Source organism: Triticum aestivum, chromosome 3D (genome assembly GCF_018294505.1).
Source record: "Triticum aestivum cultivar Chinese Spring chromosome 3D, IWGSC CS RefSeq v2.1, whole genome shotgun sequence".
NCBI classification, from domain to species: domain Eukaryota; kingdom Viridiplantae; phylum Streptophyta; class Magnoliopsida; order Poales; family Poaceae; genus Triticum; species Triticum aestivum.
The window spans coordinates 150,160,573-150,182,545 of record NC_057802.1 but is presented as its reverse complement, the minus strand read 5'-3'; the positions used below and the strand labels follow the sequence as shown (position 1 = coordinate 150,182,545).

Genomic DNA, 21,973 nt, shown 5'->3' with positions numbered 1-21,973 from the left:
TATCTCGATACCTAGTTCAATCTCGTTACCGGCAAGTCTCTTTACTCGTTCCGTAATACATCATCCCGCAACTAACTCATTAGTTACAATGCTTGCAAGGCTTATAGTGATGTGCATTACCGAGTGGGCCCAGAGATACCTCTCCGACAATCGGAGTGACAAATCCTAATCTCGAAATACGCCAACCCAACAAGTACCTTTGGAGACACCTGTAGAGCACCTTTATAATCACCCAGTTACGTTGTGACGTTTGGTAGCACACAAAGTGTTCCTCCGGTAAACGGGAGTTGCATAATCTCATAGTCATAGGAACATGTATAAGTCATGAAGAAAGCAATAGCAACATACTAAACGATCGAGTGCTAAGCTAACGGAATGGGTCAAGTCAATCACATCATTCTCCTAATGATGTGATCCCGTTAATCAAATGACAACTCATGTCTATGGCTAGGAAACATAACCATCTTTGATCAACGAGCTAGTCAAGTAGAGGCATACTAGTGACACTCTGTTTGTCTATGTATTCACACATGTATTATGTTTCCGGTTAATACAATTCTAGCATGAATAATAAATATTTATCATGATATAAGGAAATAAATAATACTTTATTATTGCCTCTAGGGCACATTTCCTTCAGTCTCCCACTTGCACTAGAGTCAATAATCTAGATTACACTGTAATGATTCTTACACCCATGGAGTCTTGGTCTGATCATGTTTTGCTCGTGGAAGAGGCTTAGTCAACGGGTCTGCAACATTCAGATCCGTATGTATCTTGAAAATTTCTATGTCTCCCACCTGGACTAAATCCCGGATGGAATTGAAGCGTCTTTTGATGTGCTTGGTTCTTTTGTGAAATCTGGATTCCTTTGCTAAGGCAATTGCACCAGTATTGTCACAAAAGATTTTCATTGGTCTCGATGCACTAGGTATGACACCTAGATCGGATATGAACTCCTTCATCCAGACTCCTTCATTTGCTGCTTCCGAAGCAGCTATGTACTCCGCTTCACACGTAGATCCCGCCACGACACTTTGCTTAGAACTGCACCAACTGACAGCTCCACCGTTCAATGTAAACACGTATCCGGTTTGTGATTTAGAATCGTCCGGATCAGTGTCAAAGCTTGCATCAACGTAACCATTTACGATGAGCTCTTTGTCACCTCCATAAACGTGAAACATATCCTTAGTCCTTTTCAGGTATTTCAGGATGTTCTTGACCGCTGTCCATTGATCCACTCCTGGATTACTTTGGTACCTCCCTACTAAACTTATAGCAAGGGACACATCAGGTCTGGTACACAGCATTGCATACATGATAGAGCCTATGGCTGAAGCATAGGGAACATCTTTCATCTTCTCTCTATCTTCTGCAGTGGTCGGGCATTAAGTCTTACTCAATCTCACAGCTTGTAGTACAGGCAAGAACCCTTTCTTTGCTTGATCCATTTTGAACTTCTTCAAAACTTTGTCAAGGTATGTGCTTTGTGAAAGTCCAATTAAGCGTCTTGATCTATCTCTATAGATCTTGATGCCTAATATATATGCAGCTTCACCGAGGTCTTTCATTGAAAAACTCTTATTCAAGTATCCCTTTATGCTATCCAGAAATTCTATATCATTTCCAATCAGCAATATGTCATCCACATATAATATCAGAAATGCTACTGAGCTCCCACTCACTTTCTTGTAAATACAGGCTTCTCCAAAAGTCTGTATAAAACCAAATGCTTTGATCACACTATCAAAGCGTTTATTCCAACTCCGAGAGGCTTGCACCAGTCCATAAATGGATCGCTGGAGCATGCACACTTTGTTAGCTCCCTTTGGATCGACAAAACCTTCCGGTTGCATCATATACAACTCTTCTTCCAGAAATCCATTCAGGAATGCAGTTTTGACATCCATTTGCCAAATTTCATAATCATAAAATGCAGCAATTGCTAACATGATTCAGACAGACTTAAGCATCGCTACGGGTGAGAAGGTCTCATCGTAGTCAATCCCTTGAACTTGTCGAAAACCTTTTGCAACAAGTCGAGCTTTATAGATAGTAACATTACCGTCAGCGTCAGTCTTCTTCTTAAAGATCCATTTATTTTCAATGGCTTGCCGATCATCGGGCAAGTCAACCAAAGTCCATACTTTGTTCTCATACATGGATCCCATCTCGGATTTCATGGCCTCAAGCCATTTTGCGGAATCTGGGCTCACCATCGCTTCTTCATAGTTCGTAGGTTCGTCATGGTCTAGTAACATAACCTCCAGAACAGGATTACCGTACCACTCGGGTGCGGATCTTACTCTGGTTGATCTACGAGGTTCAGTAGCAACTTGATCTGAAGTTTCATGATCATCATAATTAGCTTCCTCACTAATTGGTATAGACGTCACAGGAACCGGTTTCTGTGATGAACTACTTTCCAATAAGGGAGCAGGTACAGTTACCTCATCAAGTTCTACTTTCCTCCCACTCACTTCTTTCGAGAGAAACTCCTTCTCTAGAAAGGATCCAAATTTAGCAACAAAAGTCTTGCCTTCGGATCTGTAATAGAAGGTGTACCCAACAGTCTCTTTTGGGTATCCTATGAAGACACATTTCTCCGATTTGGGTTCGAGCTTATCAGGTTGAAGCTTTTTCACATAAGCATCGCAACCCCAAACTTTAAGATACGACAACTTTGGTTTCTTGCCAAACCATAGTTCATAAGGTGTCGTTTCAACGGATTTCGATGGTGTCCTATTTAGAGTGAATGCAGCCGTCTCTAAAGCATAACCCCAAAACGATAGTGGTAAATCAGTAAGAGACATCATAGATCGCACCATATCTAGTAAAGTACGATTACGACGTTCGGACACACCATTACGCTGTGGTGTTCCGGGTGGCGTGAGTTGCGAAACTATTCCGCATTGTTTCAAATGTAGGCCAAACTCGTAACTCAAATATTCTCCTCCACGATCTGATCGTAGAAACTTTATTTTCTTGTTACGATGATTTTCAACTTCGCTCTGAAATTCTTTGAACTTTTCAAATGTTTCAGACTTATGTTTCATTAAGTAGATATACCCATATCTGCTCAAATCATCTGTGAAGGTGAGAAAATAACGATATCCGCCACGAGCCTCAATATTCATCGGACCACATACATCTGTATGTATGATTTCCAACAAATCAGTTGCTCTCTCCATAGTTCCGGAGAACGGTGTTTTAGTCATCTTGCCCATGAGACACGGTTCGCAAGTACCAAGTGATTCATAATCAAGTGATTCCAAAAGTCCATCATTATGGAGTTTCTTCATGCGCTTTACACCGATATGACCTAAACGGCAGTGCCACAAATAAGTTGCACTATCATTATCAACTCTGCATCTTTTGGCTTCGACATTATGAATATGTGTGTCACTACTATCGAGATTCATTAAGAATAGACCACTCTTCAAGGGTGCATGACCATAAAAGATATTACTCATATAAATAGAACAACCATTATTCTCTGATTTAAATGAATAACCGTCTCGCATTAAACAAGATCCAGATATAATGTTCATGCTCAACGTTGGCACCAAATAACAATTATTTAGGTCTAATACTAATCCCGGAGGTAGATGTAGAGGTAGCGTGCCGACCGCGATCACATCGACTTTGGAACCATTTCCCACGCGCATCGTCACCTCGTCCTTAGCCAATCTTCGCTTAATCCGTAGCCCCTGTTTCGAGTTGCAAATATTAGCAACAGAACCAGTATCAAATACCCAGGTGCTACTGCGAGCATTAGTAAGGTACACATCAATAACATGTATATCACATATACCTTTGTTAACCTTGCCATCCTTCTTATCCGCCAAATACTTGGGGCAGTTCCGCTTCTAGTGACCAGTCTGCTTGTAGTAGAAGCACTCAGTTTCATGCTTAGGTCCAGACTTGGGTTTCTTCTCCTGAACAACAACTTGCTTGCTATTCTTCTTGAAGTTCCCCTTCTTCTTCCCTTTGCCCTTTTTCTTGAAACTAGTGATCTTATTGACCATCAACACTTGATGCTCCTTTTTGATTTCTACCTCCGCTGCCTTTAGCATTGCGAAAGAGCTCGGGAATTGTCTTATTCATCCCTTGCATGTTATAGTTCATCACGAAGCTCTTGTAGCTTGGTGGCAGTGATTGAAGAATTCTGTCAATGACGCTATCATCCGGAAGATTAACTCCCAGTTGAATCAAGTGATTATTATACCCAGACATTTTGAGTATATGCTCACTAACAGAACTATTCTCTTCCATCTTGCAGCTGTAGAACTTATTGGAGACTTCATATCTCTCAATCCGGGCATTTGCTTGAAATATTAACTTCAACTCCTGGAACATCTCATATGCTCCATGACGTTCAAAATGTCGTTGAAGACCCGGTTCTAAGCCGTAAAGCATGGCACACTGAACTATCAAGTAGTCATCAGCTTTGCTCTGCCAGACGTTCATAACTTCTGGTGTTGCTCTTGCAGGAGGCCTGGCACCTAGCGGTGCTTCCAGGACGTAATTCTTCTGTGCAGCAATGAGGATAATCCTCAAGTTACAGACCCAGTTCGTGTAATTGCTACCATCATCTTTCAACTTTGCTTTCTCAAGGAACGCATTAAAATTCAACGGAACAACAGCACGGGCCATTTATCTACAATTAACATAGACAAGCAAGATACTATCAGGTACTAAGTTCATGATAAATTCAAGTTCAATTAATCATATTACTTAAGAACTCCCACTTAGATAGACATCCCTCTAATCATCTAAGTGATTACGTGATCCAAATCAACTAAACCATGTCCGATCATCACGTGAGATGGAGTAGTTTCAATGGTGAACATCACTATGTTGATCATATCTACTATATGATTCACGCTCGACCTTTCGGTCTCCATGTTCCGAGGCCATATCTGCATATGCTAGGCTCGTCAAGTTTAACCTGAGCATTCCGCGTGTGCAACTGTTTTGCACCCGTTGTATTTGAACGTAGAGCCTATCACACCCGATCATCACGTGGTGTCTCAGCACGAAGAACTTTCGCAACGGTGCATACTCAGGGAGAACACTTTTATCTTGAAATTTTAGTGAGAGATCATCTTATAATGCTACCGTCAATCAAAGCAAGATAAGATGCATAAAAGATTAACATCACATGCAATCAATATAAGTGATATGATATGGCCATCATCATCTTGTGCTTGTGATCTCCATCTCCGAAGCACCGTCATGATCACCATCGTCACCGGCGTGACACCTTGATCTCCATCGTAGCATCGTTGTCGTCTCGCCAACTATTGCTTTTACGACTATCGCTACCGCTTAGTGATAAAGTAAAGCAATTACAGGGCGATTGCATTGCATACAATAAAGCGACAACCATATGGCTCCTGCCAGTTGCCGATAACTCGGTTACAAAACATGATCATCTCATACAATAAAATATAGCATCATGTCTTGACCATATCACATCACAGCATGCCCTGCAAAAACAAGTTAGACGTCCTCTACTTTGTTGTTGCAAGTTTTACGTGGCTGCTACGGGCTTAGCAAGAACCGTTCTTACCTACGCATCAAAACCACAACGATAGTTTGTCAAGTTGGTGATGTTTTAACCTTCGCAAGGACCGGGCGTAGCCACACTCGGTTCAACTAAAGTGAGAGAGACAGACACCCGCCAGTCACCTTTAAGCAACGAGTGCTCGCAATGGTGAAACCAGTCTCGCGTAAGCGTACGCGTAATGTCGGTCCGGGCCGCTTCATCTCACAATACCGCCGAACCAAAGTATGACATGCTGGTAAGCAGTATGACTTATATCGCCCACAACTCACTTGTGTTCTACTCGTGCATAACATCAACGCAAAAACCAGGCTCGGATGCCACTTTTGGGGAACGTAGTAATTTCAAAAAAAATTCTACGCACACGCAAGATCATGGTGATGTATAGCAACGAGAGGGGAGAGTGTTGTCCACGTACCCTCGTAGACCGAAAGCGGAAGCGTTAACACAACGCGGTTGATGTAGTCGTACGTCTTCACGATCCGACCGATCAAGTACCGAACGCACGGCACCTCCGAGTTCAGCACACCTTCAGCTCGATGACATCCCTCGAACTCCGATCCAGCCGAGTGTTGAGGGAGAGTTTTGTCAGCACGACGGCGTGGTGACGATGATGATGTTCTACAGATGCAGGGCTTCGCCTAAGCTCTGCTACAATATTATCGAGGTGTAATATGGTGGAGGGGGGCACCGCACACGGCTAAAAGATCGTAGATCAATTGTGTGTAGAGAGGTGCCCCCTACCCCCGTATATAAAGGAGCAAGGGGGAGGACGGCGGCCAAGGGAGGAGAGGCGCGCCAGGAGGAGTCCTACTCCTACCGGGAGTAGGACTCCCCCCCTTTCCATGTTGGACTAGGAGAGGAAGGGGGAAGAGGTGGAGGGGAGGAAGGAAGGGGGGGCGCCGCCCCCTCTCCTTGTCCTATTCGGACTGGGGGGAAGGGGGGCGCGGCCCTGCCCTGGCCTCCTCTCCTCTCTTCCACCTAGGCCCAATAAGCCCATTAAGTTATCGGGGGGTTCCGGTAACCTCCCGGTACTCCGGAAAAATCCCGATTTCACCCGGAACACTTCCGATGTCCAAACATAGGCTTCCAATATATCAATCTTTATGTCTCGACCATTTCGAGACTCCTCGTCATGTCCGTGATCACATCCGGGGCTCCGAACAACCTTTAGTGCATCAAAACATATAAACTCATAATGTAACTGTCATCATAACGTTAAGCGTGCGGACCCTACGGGTTCGAGAACTATGTAGACATGACCGAGACACCCCTCCGGTCAATAACCAATAGCGGAACCTGGATGCTCATATTGGTTCCCACATATTCTATGAAGATCTTTATCGGTCAGACCGCATAACAACATACGTTGTTCCCTTTGTCATCGGTATGTTACTTGCCCGAGATTCGATCGTCGGTATCTCGATACCTAGTTCAATCTCGTTACCGGCAAGTCTCTTTACTCGTTCCGTAATACATCATCCCGCAACTAACTCATTAGTTACAATGCTTGCAAGGCTTATAGTGATGTGTATTACTGAGTGGGCCCAGAGATACCTCTCTGACAATCGGAGTGACAAATCCTAATCTCGAAATACGCCAACCCAACAAGTACCTTTGGAGACACCTGTAGAGCACCTTTATAATCACCCAGTTACGTTGTGACGTTTGGTAGCACACAAAGTGTTCCTCCGGTAAACGGGAGTTGCATAATCTCATAGTCATAGGAACATGTATAAGTCATGAAGAAAGCAATAGCAACATACTAAACGATCGAGTGCTAAGCTAACGGAATGGGTCAAGTCAATCACATCATTCTCCTAATGATGTGATCCCGTTAATCAAATGACAACTCATGTCTATGGCTAGGAAACATAACCATCTTTGATCAACGAGCTAGTCAAGTAGAGGCATACTAGTGACACTCTGTTTGTCTATGTATTCACACATGTATTATGTTTCCAGTTAATACAATTCTAGCATGAATAATAAACATTTTTCATGATATAAGGAAATAAATAATACTTTATTATTGCCTCTAGGGCATATTTCCTTCAAATAGAACATAAGTCCGCGGACAAAAGGTTGGAGTGGAAACCCTAGCCCGCGGATGAAATGAGGGAGGAACACCACCCTCTCGTTGGGTTTCGGTGTAGGGACGACTTGTCCCTTGGCCGGAAGCCGGTGGGCGATCTCCTTTGCCAGATACCCGGCCTCCCGAAGCTCGGCGATGTCCTTCTCCTTGACGGAGGAGGCCATCCACTTGCCTTGTCCTCCAGAGCCGGACATGGTTGAGAGCTTGCTCGGGGTGGAAGAAATGAGAGCTTGGGCGCTGGAGCTTGAGAATGGAAGGGCAGAGGAAGAAAGAAGGCGTGGGTGAAGAAGGGGAATCCTTATCCCCTTATAAAGGCAGTGAATATCGAACGCCTCCCCACTCGCCTTAAAACTCGCCTATTCCCAAGGGTTGTGCAAACGACACGGTTGGATTACCCACGCCCGTATTGATGAGAATCCCGTAATAAGGGGACACGATCTCTGCTTTGACAATATGTGCCAATGGAAACCGCATCTCGAAACGCGGAACGGCAGACGAAAACGGTTCGAAATAATGACCGGGCAGACGTGATGTCATCTTGCAAAAAGTTGTCAGCGGATGGGACTCGTGAAATATTATACTCTCTACGGTTGTGTGTGTGATACTTGTGTTGCAGATCCGGACACGTTCGTTGCGTCCGAAGACTATCTTGGAGTATTCGGAAAGGGGAACCCGCCGTGCAATGCCGAAGACAATCCGCGCGCCGGACACCTCGTCATTGAAGCATGGTTCAGGGGCTACCGAGGGAGTCCTGGACTAAGGGGTCCTTGGGCGTCCGGCCTGTTGGACATGGGCCGGACTAATGGGCTGTGAAGATACAAGACCGAAGACTCTCTCCCGTGTCCGGATGGGACTCTCCATGATCACTCAATGTGTAACAAGGAAATAGCACAATTGGTACCAATTCTTGTCGGTTTCTCACACCTACACAAGTAAAAGCTTATGGTGGAGCTTGGTTAGGATGGTGGCACAATTTTTTTGATGTGATAGTAAGCGAGATTGAACATGACCCTGTGGTGAATAGTAGCTGGTGGAGGCTGGAGGAAGTCGACGGTGGATGAACAGTAGCAGATGGCTACTACAAAGACACTTTGTGTGCTTAGGTACCAAGGAACCAACAAGGATAAGCAATGGTGCAAGATGGACACCATGAGCATGGAGAGGGATTTTCCCAGTGCAGATATAGAGGAACAACCGCCCATGTACCGCCAAACTACCGCCTGGGTGGTACAACCGCACCCATTGCAGCATCCCTCGAGCTGTCTCCTCTGGGGCAGCACTCCAGCCGTTTTTTCTGGTGCATGCTTATCGTTTTTTATCCAGTACCGTTGCTATGCATGTTTTGTTGCATCTAGTTGGTTACATGGTTACGTGTTAGTATTCTAGACAACCAAGTGATCTTGCTGTGAGGTCTGACCTCACCCGCCTCATTCCTCTCGATTCGTTCGTACCCATGTGGACATGCCGCACCCCGAAAAGATACAAATTACAGACTGTGCTACACTTGGGTGAACACTAACTACTTTGATATTTTGAAGTGAGAGATCACCGTTTCCTAACGTGTTTCAGCTACTTAGGGACGGTTCGACAACGACATCACCGCCGCTCATATTCGTCATCGACATCGACCACTACACAATTTTGACACCTCGACCGTAAGCAAGAACGGTAACCTCTATATCATCTTAACGTGGAAGGCAAGCTTGGCGACCAAATATGAAGATTCCTTTCTTTGTAACCAACTTTGTACAACCCTAGTCCCCTCCGGTGTCAATATAAACCGGAGGGCTTAGTCCGGAAACGGAGATAGTCATACAGGCTAGACTTCTAGGGTTTTAGCCTTTACGATCTCGTGGTAGATCAACTCTTGTAATACTCATATTCATCAAGATCAATCAAGCAGGAAGTAGGGTATTACCTCCATAGAGAGGGCCCGAACTTGGGTAAACATTGTGTCCCCCGTCTCCTGTTACCATCGACCTTAGATGCACAGTTCGGGACCCCTACCCGAGATCTGCCGGTTTTTACACCGACACCCGCCGGCCAGCATTGGTCGCTCCTGTTGTGGCCACGGCCACGCCCCTGGCGTGCGTCCATGCGGGCTGCGCTCGCACCCTAGGGGGCTCTGCCCGAACCCGCGTGCCCGTTAAGGCCCCAGGGGCCTATGACAACAGGGCCCCACGCCCCTTTTCCAAAAAATAAATAATAAATGAAATAAAAATAATTAATTAATTTAATAAACTTTGTTTAATTAACCTAATTAAGTTGATTAGTCTAATTAGATCTTCTTAGTTAGCTAAGAGTATGACAGATGGGCCCCACTGCTCCTTTTGACCAGTCAACACGGTCAGAGTTGACTGTTGACCATGCTGACATCATGATGATGTCATGATGATGCAATAACTTCGTTTTAGATTTAATATTAATTTCAGAATATTGTTTAAATCTTTGAAAAATCATAGAAAATTAACCGTAAGTCAGATGAAAAAGTTTTATACATGAAAGTTGCCCAGAATATTGTTTAGATCTGATGCTTGCGAGTACTTTGGATGAGTACTCACGGTTGCTTTGCTACCCCTTTCCCTCCTTCTTCCTTCTTTCCAGTTGTTGCAACCAGATGGTGGATCCCTGGAGCCAGATGCCACCGTCGATGGATACTACTACATGGAGGCCACCGAAGACCGGGAGTAGTTAGGAGGTCCCAGGCAGGAGGCCTTGCCTCTTCGATCATTGTTGCTTTTGTGTTTGCCTTCTTAAGGCATCCTTGTTTAACTTATGTCTGTACTCAGATATTGTTGCTTCCGCTGACTTTTGTGTATCGAGCTTCTATTCGAGCCCTCAAGGCCCCTGGCTTGTAATATGAAGCTTGTATTATTTCATTTTGTGTCTAGAGTTGTGTTGTGATATCTTTCCGTGAGTCCCTGATCTTGATCGTACACATTTGCGTGTATGATTAGTGTACGATCGAATCGGGAGCGTCACAATGCATGAGATGATGGATTGTGTAGATGATCCCTAAGCTGTGGAACAGTACAACCAGATAAAATATCAGTCAAAGGGAGGAATTAGCTAGCTAAATTGTGGATGCATGCATGAGTCAGCCGGCGCAAGGGAAGTTGCGCGGAGCGCCATGACGAACTCGGAGTCTGGGCCCGAGCCGTTGCACCTCGGCGGCGGACAGCGGTCAGCACAACCGCTGCCCGCTGGGTCGCCAGTGCCCACCGCGCTGCTAAATCGGCAGCCGATTGTAGCCACTGCATATAGTGTTCGCGCCGCCATGATGGTGCCCGACAAGGACAACACAGGGTGGCGAAGTCGTGCAGATCCGGCAGTGAGATCGAATAGTGAGGCGAGGTGACCGACAGCGAATGGGCAGGGCCTGCGGCATCGGTTGCAGATCTCCTGGAACAGAGAAAAAGAGAGAGAGGTAGGGACTGAGGAAGGAGAGACATGGCGCAGGAAGAGGAGAGGGATACTAGTGCCCATGGCGAGGCCTCCGTTGTCCACTGGCAAACCTCCATGGCTAAGGTGCACCTACACCCGTAACATACCAGCATGACCTGACGGTGAACGGGTTCATGTGACGAGCGTGGGGTTGGCCATCACCGCTTCCTGGTCCTCCTCGCTGCTGCATAACGGGCACATATCGCTGCCTGGGTTGCTCACCATGAAGAAGAAGATAGGGTGGAGGAGTTGAGCGAGGGAGGAGGAATCGAGCGGCTTGTATGGCAGGGGCCAAACCATGATAAAAATCAGTACAACCCGTGCGAGGTGGAGAACGAAACGACTCACCTATAGCTCATGATTCGATTGAGATATGATAGGGAAGGAAGGAAAATTGTGATTCAGTGAGACAAAGTTTTGGAAAGTTCTGCTTCAGCTGAGAAATAGATGGAAATAATGCCCCAGGATGATTAGGAGGTCACGATGAGGGTATGTCAAGGATAACTTTTTTGGAAAGTTTTGATTCTGGTGAGAATGGAGTTTTAGCGTTAGGAAAGGCGACGACTGTATTTAATTTATTGTTTCTGATAATGAAAAGACCGGTGGTAGGTGAGGCAAAATTAAACCGGTGATGAGAAGGGAGACGAAGAAAAACCGGACGAAAATAAACCGTACCAGGCTACCAACTGCTCCATTAAGAGTAGAGATTAGGAGTAGAGATATGTGGGTGGTCCATAGCTGCAATTAACTAACTATACATGCATTTAATTATGCATGTTAATTGACCAGTCATTAATTTATGGAGAGTAACATCGAGTGTTCGACCGGGGATCGCATTAGTTACGAAGAGTACTATCAATTTCTTTGACGAAAGTATCATGTTAATTATGAATAGTATCAATCTTTGGACGGAAGGATCACGTTAATTATGAAAAGTATCATCGAGCATTGAACGGGAGGATCACCTTAATATTGAAAAATATCATCTAGAATCAAGGAATTTAGTTGCACGTTGATATTAGGCTAAACACTAATTGCACATTAATATTAGATAGGATATCAATTATGTGTTAATAACATGGATAGTCTATATTTGGTATTTTATTAATTACAAGTTAAACATATTGAACGCTAGCCATTGGAGCAATATAGGTTGTTGAATTTGACATTGTTTGATCTACCTCTTTGAGTCTTTTTATATTGGTATAGATATAGATATAGTTGTATGTCCCTATTGTAACACACTTGCAATTAGCTAGTCACTTTTCGGTGAATAAGAGCTTCCCTCTCTTCTCCCCACGCGAGAAGAGCCATGTTCCACGCGCAACACACTAGATGTTGCGCCGAAGAGGTAGCAACCCTGCATCCCTCGGCTCTTGGGCCTACCCATTGGCGGGGTTGTTGCCTATATCGTATGCTAGGCTGGCCGTGTTTTTGAGCCTGCATGAATTTTAAAAATGACCTAGAATATAAAAATATGTTGGGATTTAAAAGTCCTCAAAATTTTAAAAATGTTTCAAAATTTTGATTTTTAAGAAATTTTAAAAATATAGTTGCCAATTTGAAAAGAGTATTCATGAATCTTACAAAATGGAAGACAAATTCTTGAATGTACGGAAAAATGCCCCAGACTTTAAAGTAATTGTTCAATATATTTTTTAAATCATTCATTTTTTAAATAAAAATGTAATAAGTGTTCACGAATTTTTAAAACAGTCTTACTTCTAAGAGAATCATGAGCTGAAATAATTTTCTTGGTTTTAGCAAAGGAAAAGGATAGAACATAAATAAAACTGAGAAAAGGTAAAAGGAGGAAACTAACAAAAAGGAAAGAAAGGAGAAAGAAAAGAAAACCATGTGAATCGGAAAAAATAAAACCGAATCAAAGTGCAGCAAAGGAAAAAATAAAGAGCATGTTTGCTCGACACACCCGTCCTACAAGCAGAATAGGGAGTGCGCTTCGTGACGAAATTAGATTTTTTAGGTGAACGACGGATTTTATTCATAGTTCAAAACATGAGGTATACAAGCAATTTCGGGAATTATCCCTAGCCACAGATGGTGTCCTATAGCCTCTCGGTTCCCGAAACGCAAACAGACACTAGCAAAACCCTTGCTCCTGTGATTGATCTCGCTCATAATCAAATCATATGAGTTTTGCAGTCCCCTTGTTGATATTGTACAACTTCAATCAATGCAATAGTATGCGATAATTAGGTGTGTGAGATTGAGGTCCCAGGCAATGCGAGTGCCTCATTGCATCCATGTGCTTCCATGCTAGCTCGGTCGACTAGGCCATCAAAGACAACAGCAGAAGCTCCCACGAAGCGACCCTCCTCCTCCCTACTAGCAGTCACCTCTGCACCCATGTTGCAATGGCGAGATAGCCCACCATCAGAGTCTATTTTTGCAGCCTCTCCCTCCCTCGTGTGCAATCTATATACAAACCGTCTGAGAAGGAGTAAGCGAAGGACAAATGGAGCAAGGAACACGAGCATCAGCTATTTTCAGGTCAATCGGTCAACCGTGACCGGTCAAAAAATGCGATAGAGGAGAAAGCAATCAAATGGCGATCGAGTGCGCCGGCCCACGACCTCGGGCGCGTGAGCGCCGTTGGGCTGGGCCTGAGTTGGGCTTCTATAACGAAATTAGCCTTTTTAGGCAAATATAACGAAATTAGTGGATGCGGTCATGTGCTATGGGTTGGGCTTCTATAACGAAATGGGCTACTGGGGCTTGGGCTATGGGCCGAACCGAGAAGCAGCAGTTGCATAGTCGCTACCCACTAGAGGCGACAGCACACGGGGAGCGCACCACTTCAGCGGCGGCCGCGGAAAAGGAGAGGAAAGGCGGCCGCTTTTCCCCGCACCGACCGCGGCGGCGGCACCGCGGCAGGAAAGGTATGATTCCCTGCCCGATTGCGAAAATCATCCGCTGATTGTCGCATTAGTTGTTATATCTTTTGCGGGGATTGTCGCAGTAGTTGCCTTATGTGGCCGTGTTCTCTAGATTTCTTTCCATTTTCTTCATCTGTTTCCTTGTAAGTTTGTGTCCTTGGTGGTGCGTAGCTCTTCTCGCTGAGACTTTTTCGGTCTCGTTCCCATATTTTGCCCCTGATTCGAGCATAGGCTGATGGAGTCCTTCCGAGTTCGTCTAGTCCTGGAGCTGATTAATCTCGGTAGTTGGTGGTTAGGTCTTGGTTAGTATACTATAGTTCTAATATTTTCTAGTTTTACCATGTTTGAGTGACTGATTAGGATTAATTTATCTCCGGGCTCCTTTGGATCTCAATCCATGTCCCTTTCTTGGTGAGCATGTAGTCAGGTGTAGAGCATTTGGACTATACTGGTGCTTGTGTCCTTATCCTCGTCTATTTTTTTTTGTCTTTATAAGAAATAGTTAACCGGGCATTATGAACTGATTGGTTCCAGATATTTGTAAGCCTTGCTGGTTGGTTGATTGATAAAGCTAGGGCTTTGCTTACAAATCATTCTGTTAGAAGTTCGGGATAGTGCGTTCCAGTCTGTTGTTAGAGTGAGCTTTGTTCTAATTACAGCTGCATTCAGTTGCTGCAATTTCCTTATTTGTATTTTTTCATTTCTGCAGTGGCGTGCCTTCAAATCCCAGCCTAGCAAACATGGCAGAGAGCTCGGATGTGCCACTCAGTGGCACCAATGGAAGTGCCGTTGTTCAGGCTGAGAGCTTGGGTGTGCCACTCAGTGACACCAACGGAAGTGCCAGTGCTCATGGTGAAGAGAGCTTGGATGTGCCAGTAAGTGACATGAATGGAAGTGCCACTGTTCAGGATGAATGTTCTTCGGAAGGAAATGAGTTAATCATCGTGGATGAGATGGACTCCTTGTGGGATGATGTAAATACCATGGTTGACATCTCAACATTCGTGACATACTCTGTCATCAAAGGGTTTGTAAAAGATGCAGAACAAGAAATAGGTCAGCAGCTTGCCTCCAAGGACGAAGAGATAACGTTGCTGAACCAAAAGCTGCTGCAGCTTGGAAATGGCAGCTTAAGTTTGCCTGAGGGTCGGGATAGAAAATATGATGAAATTTATAGTATTCGTCAACAGCTTGATGCGATTTCCAAGTCACTCTTGAATTCTGAGTGGGGGCTTTTGGGATCCCAGTATAACTCTGATGGTGCAGAAGATGTGAGTAAACAAAGAGGCAAGGAACAACCCTGTAGAAATGGTACAACAAAGGAAGACAGTCCTAGAGTCCCTCCTGAAGAGGTTTTTGGTGATCTGTCATGCCTGAAGCACATGGATCAGGATGCTTTGATAGCCCATTTTAATAAAGAGATGAATCATATGAAAAGGCAGCATGATAAGGTCGTGCAAGAGAAGACAGAAGAGATATTCACACTAAAGCGAAAACTGCTAAAAAAGGAAGGATCCAACCCATGGCATTTACGGAATAACAAAGAATTCGAGCAAATTAGAAAGAAAATCGGGGAAGTTATGGCAAGATTAGATGGCCTTCTCTTGGAGAATAATAAGAGAACCACTTCTGGCATCAAGGCAGAAACATTTGCTGGCCAACACGACAAGAGCAATGCTTTAGATTCTGAAATCCAGCAAATACATTGTGCTGCCACTAATAATCAAGTAGAAGCGTGTGCTTTTCTCATCCAGGCATCACACACTACACCCATAGAGCCAGATCATGCAGAGAAAATTGGAATGTTAGAATCTGATATTGAAGACGCCAGGATGGCAACCATCATTAGAGAAGAGATAGAGATGATTGTACTAAGAGAGTTCGTTAACGAAATAGAAATACGGTTGCATGGTAATGAGATGGAGTATAACATGAAGCAAGACATTTGTTCAGTCATTCAGAATGAAGCTGTAGCAGAAGCGGTGTTAAACCTCAACTCTGCATTGTTGAAGTTCAATGAGGAAAGGAGCTGCTCTGAAGCGGTATCGACTCTACAGAGGCAAGAGATTGAGAAACTGAAGCGAGCTGTTGACTCTTTCAGTAAAGTAGTGAGGGAAAAAGAGGCGTATCAGATCAAACTGGGAGCAATGAAGGGTCATATGGATTTATTATCCCATCGACTTGATTTACTTACAGTCAGAGTCGACAAGCAAGACTCTTGTATATCTGAAAAAAACAAGGAGTTTGATATGATTGCCAGCAGGCTGGAGCAAGCTCTGCAGGATGTACGTCAAAATGAGATCATTTCCAGTGAGTTGCTCGACAGATTTAGAAATGCTACAGACTCTCTAAAGGAGGTGGAGAAACAAAATCAATATTTACGTAACGTCATCCAAGATAAGGAGAAAATATTCACATCAACCATTTATAAAGAAAAGGAGTTCAAAGAACGCATGACAAGTCTTGTTGAATCTATGAGAGAGTTTGAGAATCTGGTTACATATCAACAAACTATCATTGCAAACAAAATTCAGCACAGTGAATCAAGGTGCTTGTATTTGCATTGCATTCAGTACTGGGGATACCTGTTTATTTTTGTGAAAACTAGATTACTTGCTGATAATTAATTTTATCTTAACTAATCTTGCCATATGATTACCTTTATAGTTCACAGTACTTATGGCTATTCTGTGTTGTATTTCTGTGAATAAGGATGGTGTCCTTTTCTTGCACAGGTTTTGTTTACTGAAAGACCAATGTAAACACCTCACGAAAGAAGGCAATCTTTTGAAAAGGAAGGCATTGCGATACAAGGAGATATCTGAGACAAGAGGCTCTAATCTTCAAAAGGCTGAGCTCGAGGTAAATATAATTTCAGATCCTAACGACTAGTATACTTTATTGCTTCTGTTCCATGTATATTGCTTTGCCTGCAAAATGCAACAAGGTTATAATCTTGATAATTCCCTAAAGTGGGAGGCAGGTGATGTATTGAGTTGTGATTTCTGATTTTTTATGCAGGTGGATTTACTTGGCGATGAGGTTGAGGCCTTAACGGATCTTCTTGCAAAAATTTATATTGCGCTCGACCACTATTCTCCAGTTTTGCAACACTATTCTGGGGTAAGTCTCGATAATTAGTCCATCTCTGTTTGACGTTGACCAAAACGATTTGCTAAAAGCACGAATTCATATAACATGGATGTTAATAGAAATTCCAATAAAATTTTGCTGGTTTGTTTCTTCATTAATGAATTTGCTCTTTTGCGTGCAATTTGAGGGCATGTCTAGGATGAGAAAAGTCCACATTACAACCCTCAACTTGCCACTCGGTTTAGGATTCAACCCTGAACTTCAAAACCGGTTGTCCCACACCCTAACCCCCCACTCGGTTTTAACCATGGTGACCGGTTTTGATTGGTTTGACCACGTTGACCCCTTCTTACATGTGGGACCCACCCAAAGATCAAAGAAAAATAAATATCTCTCTGTTCTCTCTCACCGGCGATAACAGCTACCGGCCATGTCGACGTTGCGCGCACGGGGAGGTCTCCGATCTGCAATTGAAGGGGGAGCAGCTGAGTCGGGTGGAGAGGGAGCTCTAGGCGTGGGGAATTGATCCGGGATTCACCGTAGGCTCGACACGGTCATCGGCAACTGCAGCGGCGATCTCCGCCAGAGCTGGAGGAGGGGGTGTGGTCGGAATTAGTGGGAAGCATGAGGAGACGGGTGCGGTTGCCATGCCCCTAGTCTGCACGCCTGCCATCCCACGACTCACTGATTCCTGTTGTCGATTGCGCCGCTCCAGGCAGGGAGGTAGCCGGGCAGAGGAGGTTGGGGCATCGCCTGTGGCGCTCCAGTCAAGGTGGCTGGGGCCTCGCCTGCGTCGCTCCCCCGACTCGCCCATTCTTGCCGTCGACCGCGCTGCCCCGGGTACGGAGATTGCTGGGGAACTAGGAGGTTGGGGCATCGCCTGCGTCGCTTCGGGCAGGGAGGTTGGGGCCTCACCCGTGGCGCTCCGGTCAGAGTTTTTGTGTGCGCCTCTGCCGTCGTTGCGCGGTATGTGGAGGAGCAGAGCGTCGGCGCACGACGACAGCTTGGGGGCGAAAGGATTGAGGAGGATGGCTCACAAGGGTGCATCGACATCCCTAAGAAAGGAAAGGACATAGAAAGAGGAGCGAGTGTGGTCGAAGAAGGAGATCGTGGGGCGGCGAAGCTTGTCAGAGCCGGCAGGCGTGCACCTGGTGCCTGCGACAAGACCTGCGCCCCGCTCGCCCTGCTGGGTTTGCACCGTCGTCAACGCCTCGCTCCCTGTCAGGCACTTGCTCACTGCATCAAGCAAACCTCTCCATGGCAAAGGAGCTTGAGCAGCTGCTGGCACCGGCTCCTTGCTTGCCAGTGCTGGCTGCAAGTCGGCAGCCAGGTCGCAGCAGGTGGCAGAGAGCTTTTATTTTTTGGGTGGGTCCCACAGGCTGACTCAGCAGTCAACGCAATCAAAGCCAAAAAGGGGGTTGATTTCTGAACCAAGGGGCAAGTTAAGGGTGTGGGATAACCGGTTTTGGGTTCTCAGTCCTAAGCCGAGTGGCAAGTTGAGGGTTGTAAAGTGGATTTTTCTCGTCTAGGATTACCTATTGCTCCGTATCATGCTAGTGTGGTAGGAATTGCTGGCATCCATCGGGACAGCGTGATTTTCTTGCACCCTTACAATTTATGATTTTGATGTTTCTGTCGGGTACTTATTGTAGTCTTGCCTTCACAGGTTATGGAGACCTTGAACATGATCAGGAAACACATAAGCACAACAAAGTGAAATGCCTATGCACATTCACATCAGCTGGTGTGATGCTAACAGCAACCTTGGTTTTATTGGCCTGAAGGTGCACTTCAGGTGGTCTGCGACAACTTCTCTAGGTGGTTGATAAAGCCCTTGCAGTAGAAACCAAGGGCTAGGTAGCGCAGAGTAGCTTGTTCCCCTCCGTCGTAGGCAGTAGATTTTGCTAGTCTTTGAGCACCTTGTAACCGACCCACCCAAACCATGGTTACTGGTTAGTCCTTCCTTGTGTTTGGCTGTGATGCTACCTGCTGGTCTGCAGAGGGGAGACTTGATTCGCCAGCAACAACGGTTGTGGTGTGCTTGTGACCAAGTTTTCATTTTATGACTGAAAATGTATGGCGTTTATGTAAGAGCTTGACAACCGTTGGCATTTAGCAAATGATTTGAGTTAGCTCTTATCTCAGAAATCTACAGTTGGCTGTTTTATTCTTCAATGTTGATATAATGTTACCTATATGATGGTGATATGCGGCAAGATGGCAAGTTGTCAACATTCCCTTGTTCGCTGCATCCCTCTCGGCATCGGTCGTCGTCGCCGTGTCTTTGGCCGACGTGATGGATGCGCTGCCCGGCAAGCAGCCCCTTGGACGAGCAGGGGCTTCATCGGCTGATGACTTACAGTTTGCATTGTCGATTGCAATTGTAGCCTTTATCAGAAATTTATCAATTTTGCAGCCTTCATCAGAAATTTATCAATTTCACTTACAAGTCAACCGTTGGCCTGTTGCTCAATACTGAAGAAATTCAGAGAAAAATGAACCTTCTATTGATAGTAATAATTAAAACGAAATTTTTATTGATAATAATAATTCAGACACCAATTACAGTGAACAATCACACGAGTATAGTAGAATCAGACACCGATTACATAACTAAAACGAAATTTCTATTGATAATAGTAATTAAGACACCGATTACATCAAGAATAGCCCCATTGGTCAAGTTCTATTTCAAAGACCAAATTTACACCTAGACTAGACTCTGATTCTGATGGCTAGGACGATTAACACTAACAACTGAGCCACACTGGAACCTGAATCCCAGTCTCATGCCGTGGGTCACTCATTCAGTTGCTCCACGCGAAGTAGGGGGGCACGGGTCCCATGGCCGGCGACCAGCTAGCGCATCCCGAGAAGCACTTCCCGTGCATCACGTCTCCTCTGCTCGCCAGCCCGCAGTAGCACAAGCACGTCGCCGAGGAGCCACCGCAGGGGCTGATCATGTAAGGCTGCGGCGGCTGCTGCTTCTGCTGGATAGGCGCCGGCACCAGCGCAAACGAGCCACCGAAAGGGCCTGTGCGAGCCGGCTGCTGCTGGATCGGCGGCGGCGCCGACGCCAGCGCCGGTGAGCCACCGCAAGGGCTTGTGCGAGCCGGCTGCTTCTGCATCGGCGGCGGCGGCGCCGCCAGCGAGCCGGTGATGGTGATCTTGACCCCGCGCCGCATGAGCTCAGCTAGCAGCCGCGCGGTGTTGCGCGCGTCGTCCAGCCCGCAGTGCAGGCGGCCCTCCCAGTCCAGCCCCGCCGCCCGGACCGCTTCCTGCAGGTTGACCCGCCCTCCGCCGCCGAGCGCCGCCTGGAAGGGGACTCTCAGATTGATCCACTGATCGAAGTAGGAGGGCTTCTCGATGCCCTTGAAGCGGCACTCGAACTCGAGCATGGTGCGGCAGTCCCAGTCGCCCCAGGTCACGACGGCCAAGCGGACGCTCCTCTTGTTCCCTGCCCCCGCCGTCGCTGCCTTCAACCAAGCGTCGTGCAGCCAGAGCGCCTCGCCGAGATCCACTCCGCCGTCGACGTCCTCCTGCCGGATGCCGGTGAGTTCCCTGCAAAACTGGGTCAGCACAGGGTGATGTTTGGGACGAACGTACCTGCGAAAGGCAGACTCGATGCGGCCGGTAGCACCGTCGACGAGCACCGCGGGGAACTCGATGATTTCTTGCGGGAAGATCCGCGCGTCTTTCACGCACGTCGCCTCGAAGTCGACCACCACGAAGAAATCGAAATCTTGCTCCAGTCCCTGCCCGCGCGCCGCCATGATCGTCGCCATGTTCGCCGGAGTGCGCGCAGACTCGAGATCCAGAGTCGAGATGGGGGGAAGTTGGGAAGATGGGCGGCGAAGATCGGGGAAAGATCAGATCGAAAACTAGGGTTGCGGTCCCGCCGGTGCGTCGTCCCCTTTAAATCTATCGAAGCAAAAACGAAATCTGATTCTTGGATCCGCGGCTCGACGGATTGGCGCAACTTCTATCCAAATCCAACGATTGGCGCTTCTTTTTTTTTGACGTCGTTGGCGCTAGTACTTTCATCAATCAACAAACCAAAGGCTGCGATTTCAGTTGGATCAGCAAATCAAAGGCTATTTCTAATCTATTTTTTTTACATTGAATAAGCAATTTCAAATTCCTGGTTTTGAATTTCTTAACTAAATTTATGTTTTTGAAATACTCGTATATTATGCATATAAAATAAAATGAAAATAAAAAAGAGGAGAAAAAATGTAAGTGACATTAGCATGATGACTGATGTCGCTAGGCTAATAAACCTCGGCATTCTCTGGGTCGGGCTTGGTTCCGACCACAAAATCACGAGCCCAAGCCCAGCCTAGCCCGGCCCAAAACACAAGATTAGTGCACTTTTTTATTAAAATAATGACTTTTTGGGTATTTAAAATATATATTATACCTATATTTCCAATAAAATAAGCTTATTTTTGAGCTTTCGTGACGGGCTTCGGGCGGAAAACCTAAGCCCGAGCCCGGTCCTTATATCCGGCTTTCGGGTCGGGCTGTTCATGCCCGGGTCTACGCTAGGCCAATCACATGCGCCATTCAGGCGAAGCACCCTATTGCCTCGCAGGATAGCGACCAAACGCGCAAACACCGCTCTCCGGTGCGTACTTTTGGGCCTCCAATGAACCGGTTTTTGTGTGTGCGTGTTTTCTTTGCATTTTTTTCACTTTAGTTATTTCCTTTCTTTTTTCATTTTCGTTCTTTCTTTCTTTCTCTGTTGATTTTCTTTTTTTTCATGTTTTTTCTTTTCATTTTATTTTCCTCTTTTCTTCCCCTTTTCTTTTTCTTTCCTTTTCGATTTTTTGCAACGCCTTCAAATTCATTATTTAAAAAAAAATGAACATA

The 21,973-nt window shown here is 45.7% G+C and overlaps 2 protein-coding genes across 3 annotated transcripts; one reads left to right on the top strand and one right to left on the bottom strand.

The window, feature by feature from the left end:
• Positions 1-13,871: 13,871 nt before the first annotated feature.
• Positions 13,872-19,276, top strand: LOC123077974 (WPP domain-associated protein). 2 transcript variants are annotated; one of them, XM_044500359.1, is made up of 5 exons: positions 13,872-14,011; positions 14,718-16,556; positions 16,744-16,870; positions 17,030-17,131; positions 18,768-19,276. In XM_044500359.1, the coding sequence occupies exons 2-5, from the start codon at positions 14,749-14,751 to the stop codon at positions 18,816-18,818; spliced, it is 2,088 nt and encodes a 695-aa protein (XP_044356294.1). In that variant the 5' UTR covers positions 13,872-14,011; positions 14,718-14,748; the 3' UTR covers positions 18,819-19,276. The 2 variants fall into 2 exon arrangements, with proteins under 2 accessions (XP_044356294.1, XP_044356293.1); XM_044500358.1 differs by lacking the exon at positions 13,872-14,011 and adding an exon at positions 14,087-14,151.
• Positions 19,277-19,608: 332 nt separating this feature from the next.
• LOC123077975 (ERI1 exoribonuclease 2) lies at positions 19,609-21,114 on the bottom strand. The gene has a single exon (XM_044500360.1). The coding sequence runs from the start codon at positions 20,884-20,886 to the stop codon at positions 19,909-19,911; it is 978 nt and encodes a 325-aa protein (XP_044356295.1). The 5' UTR covers positions 20,887-21,114; the 3' UTR covers positions 19,609-19,908.
• Positions 21,115-21,973: the final 859 nt, after the last annotated feature.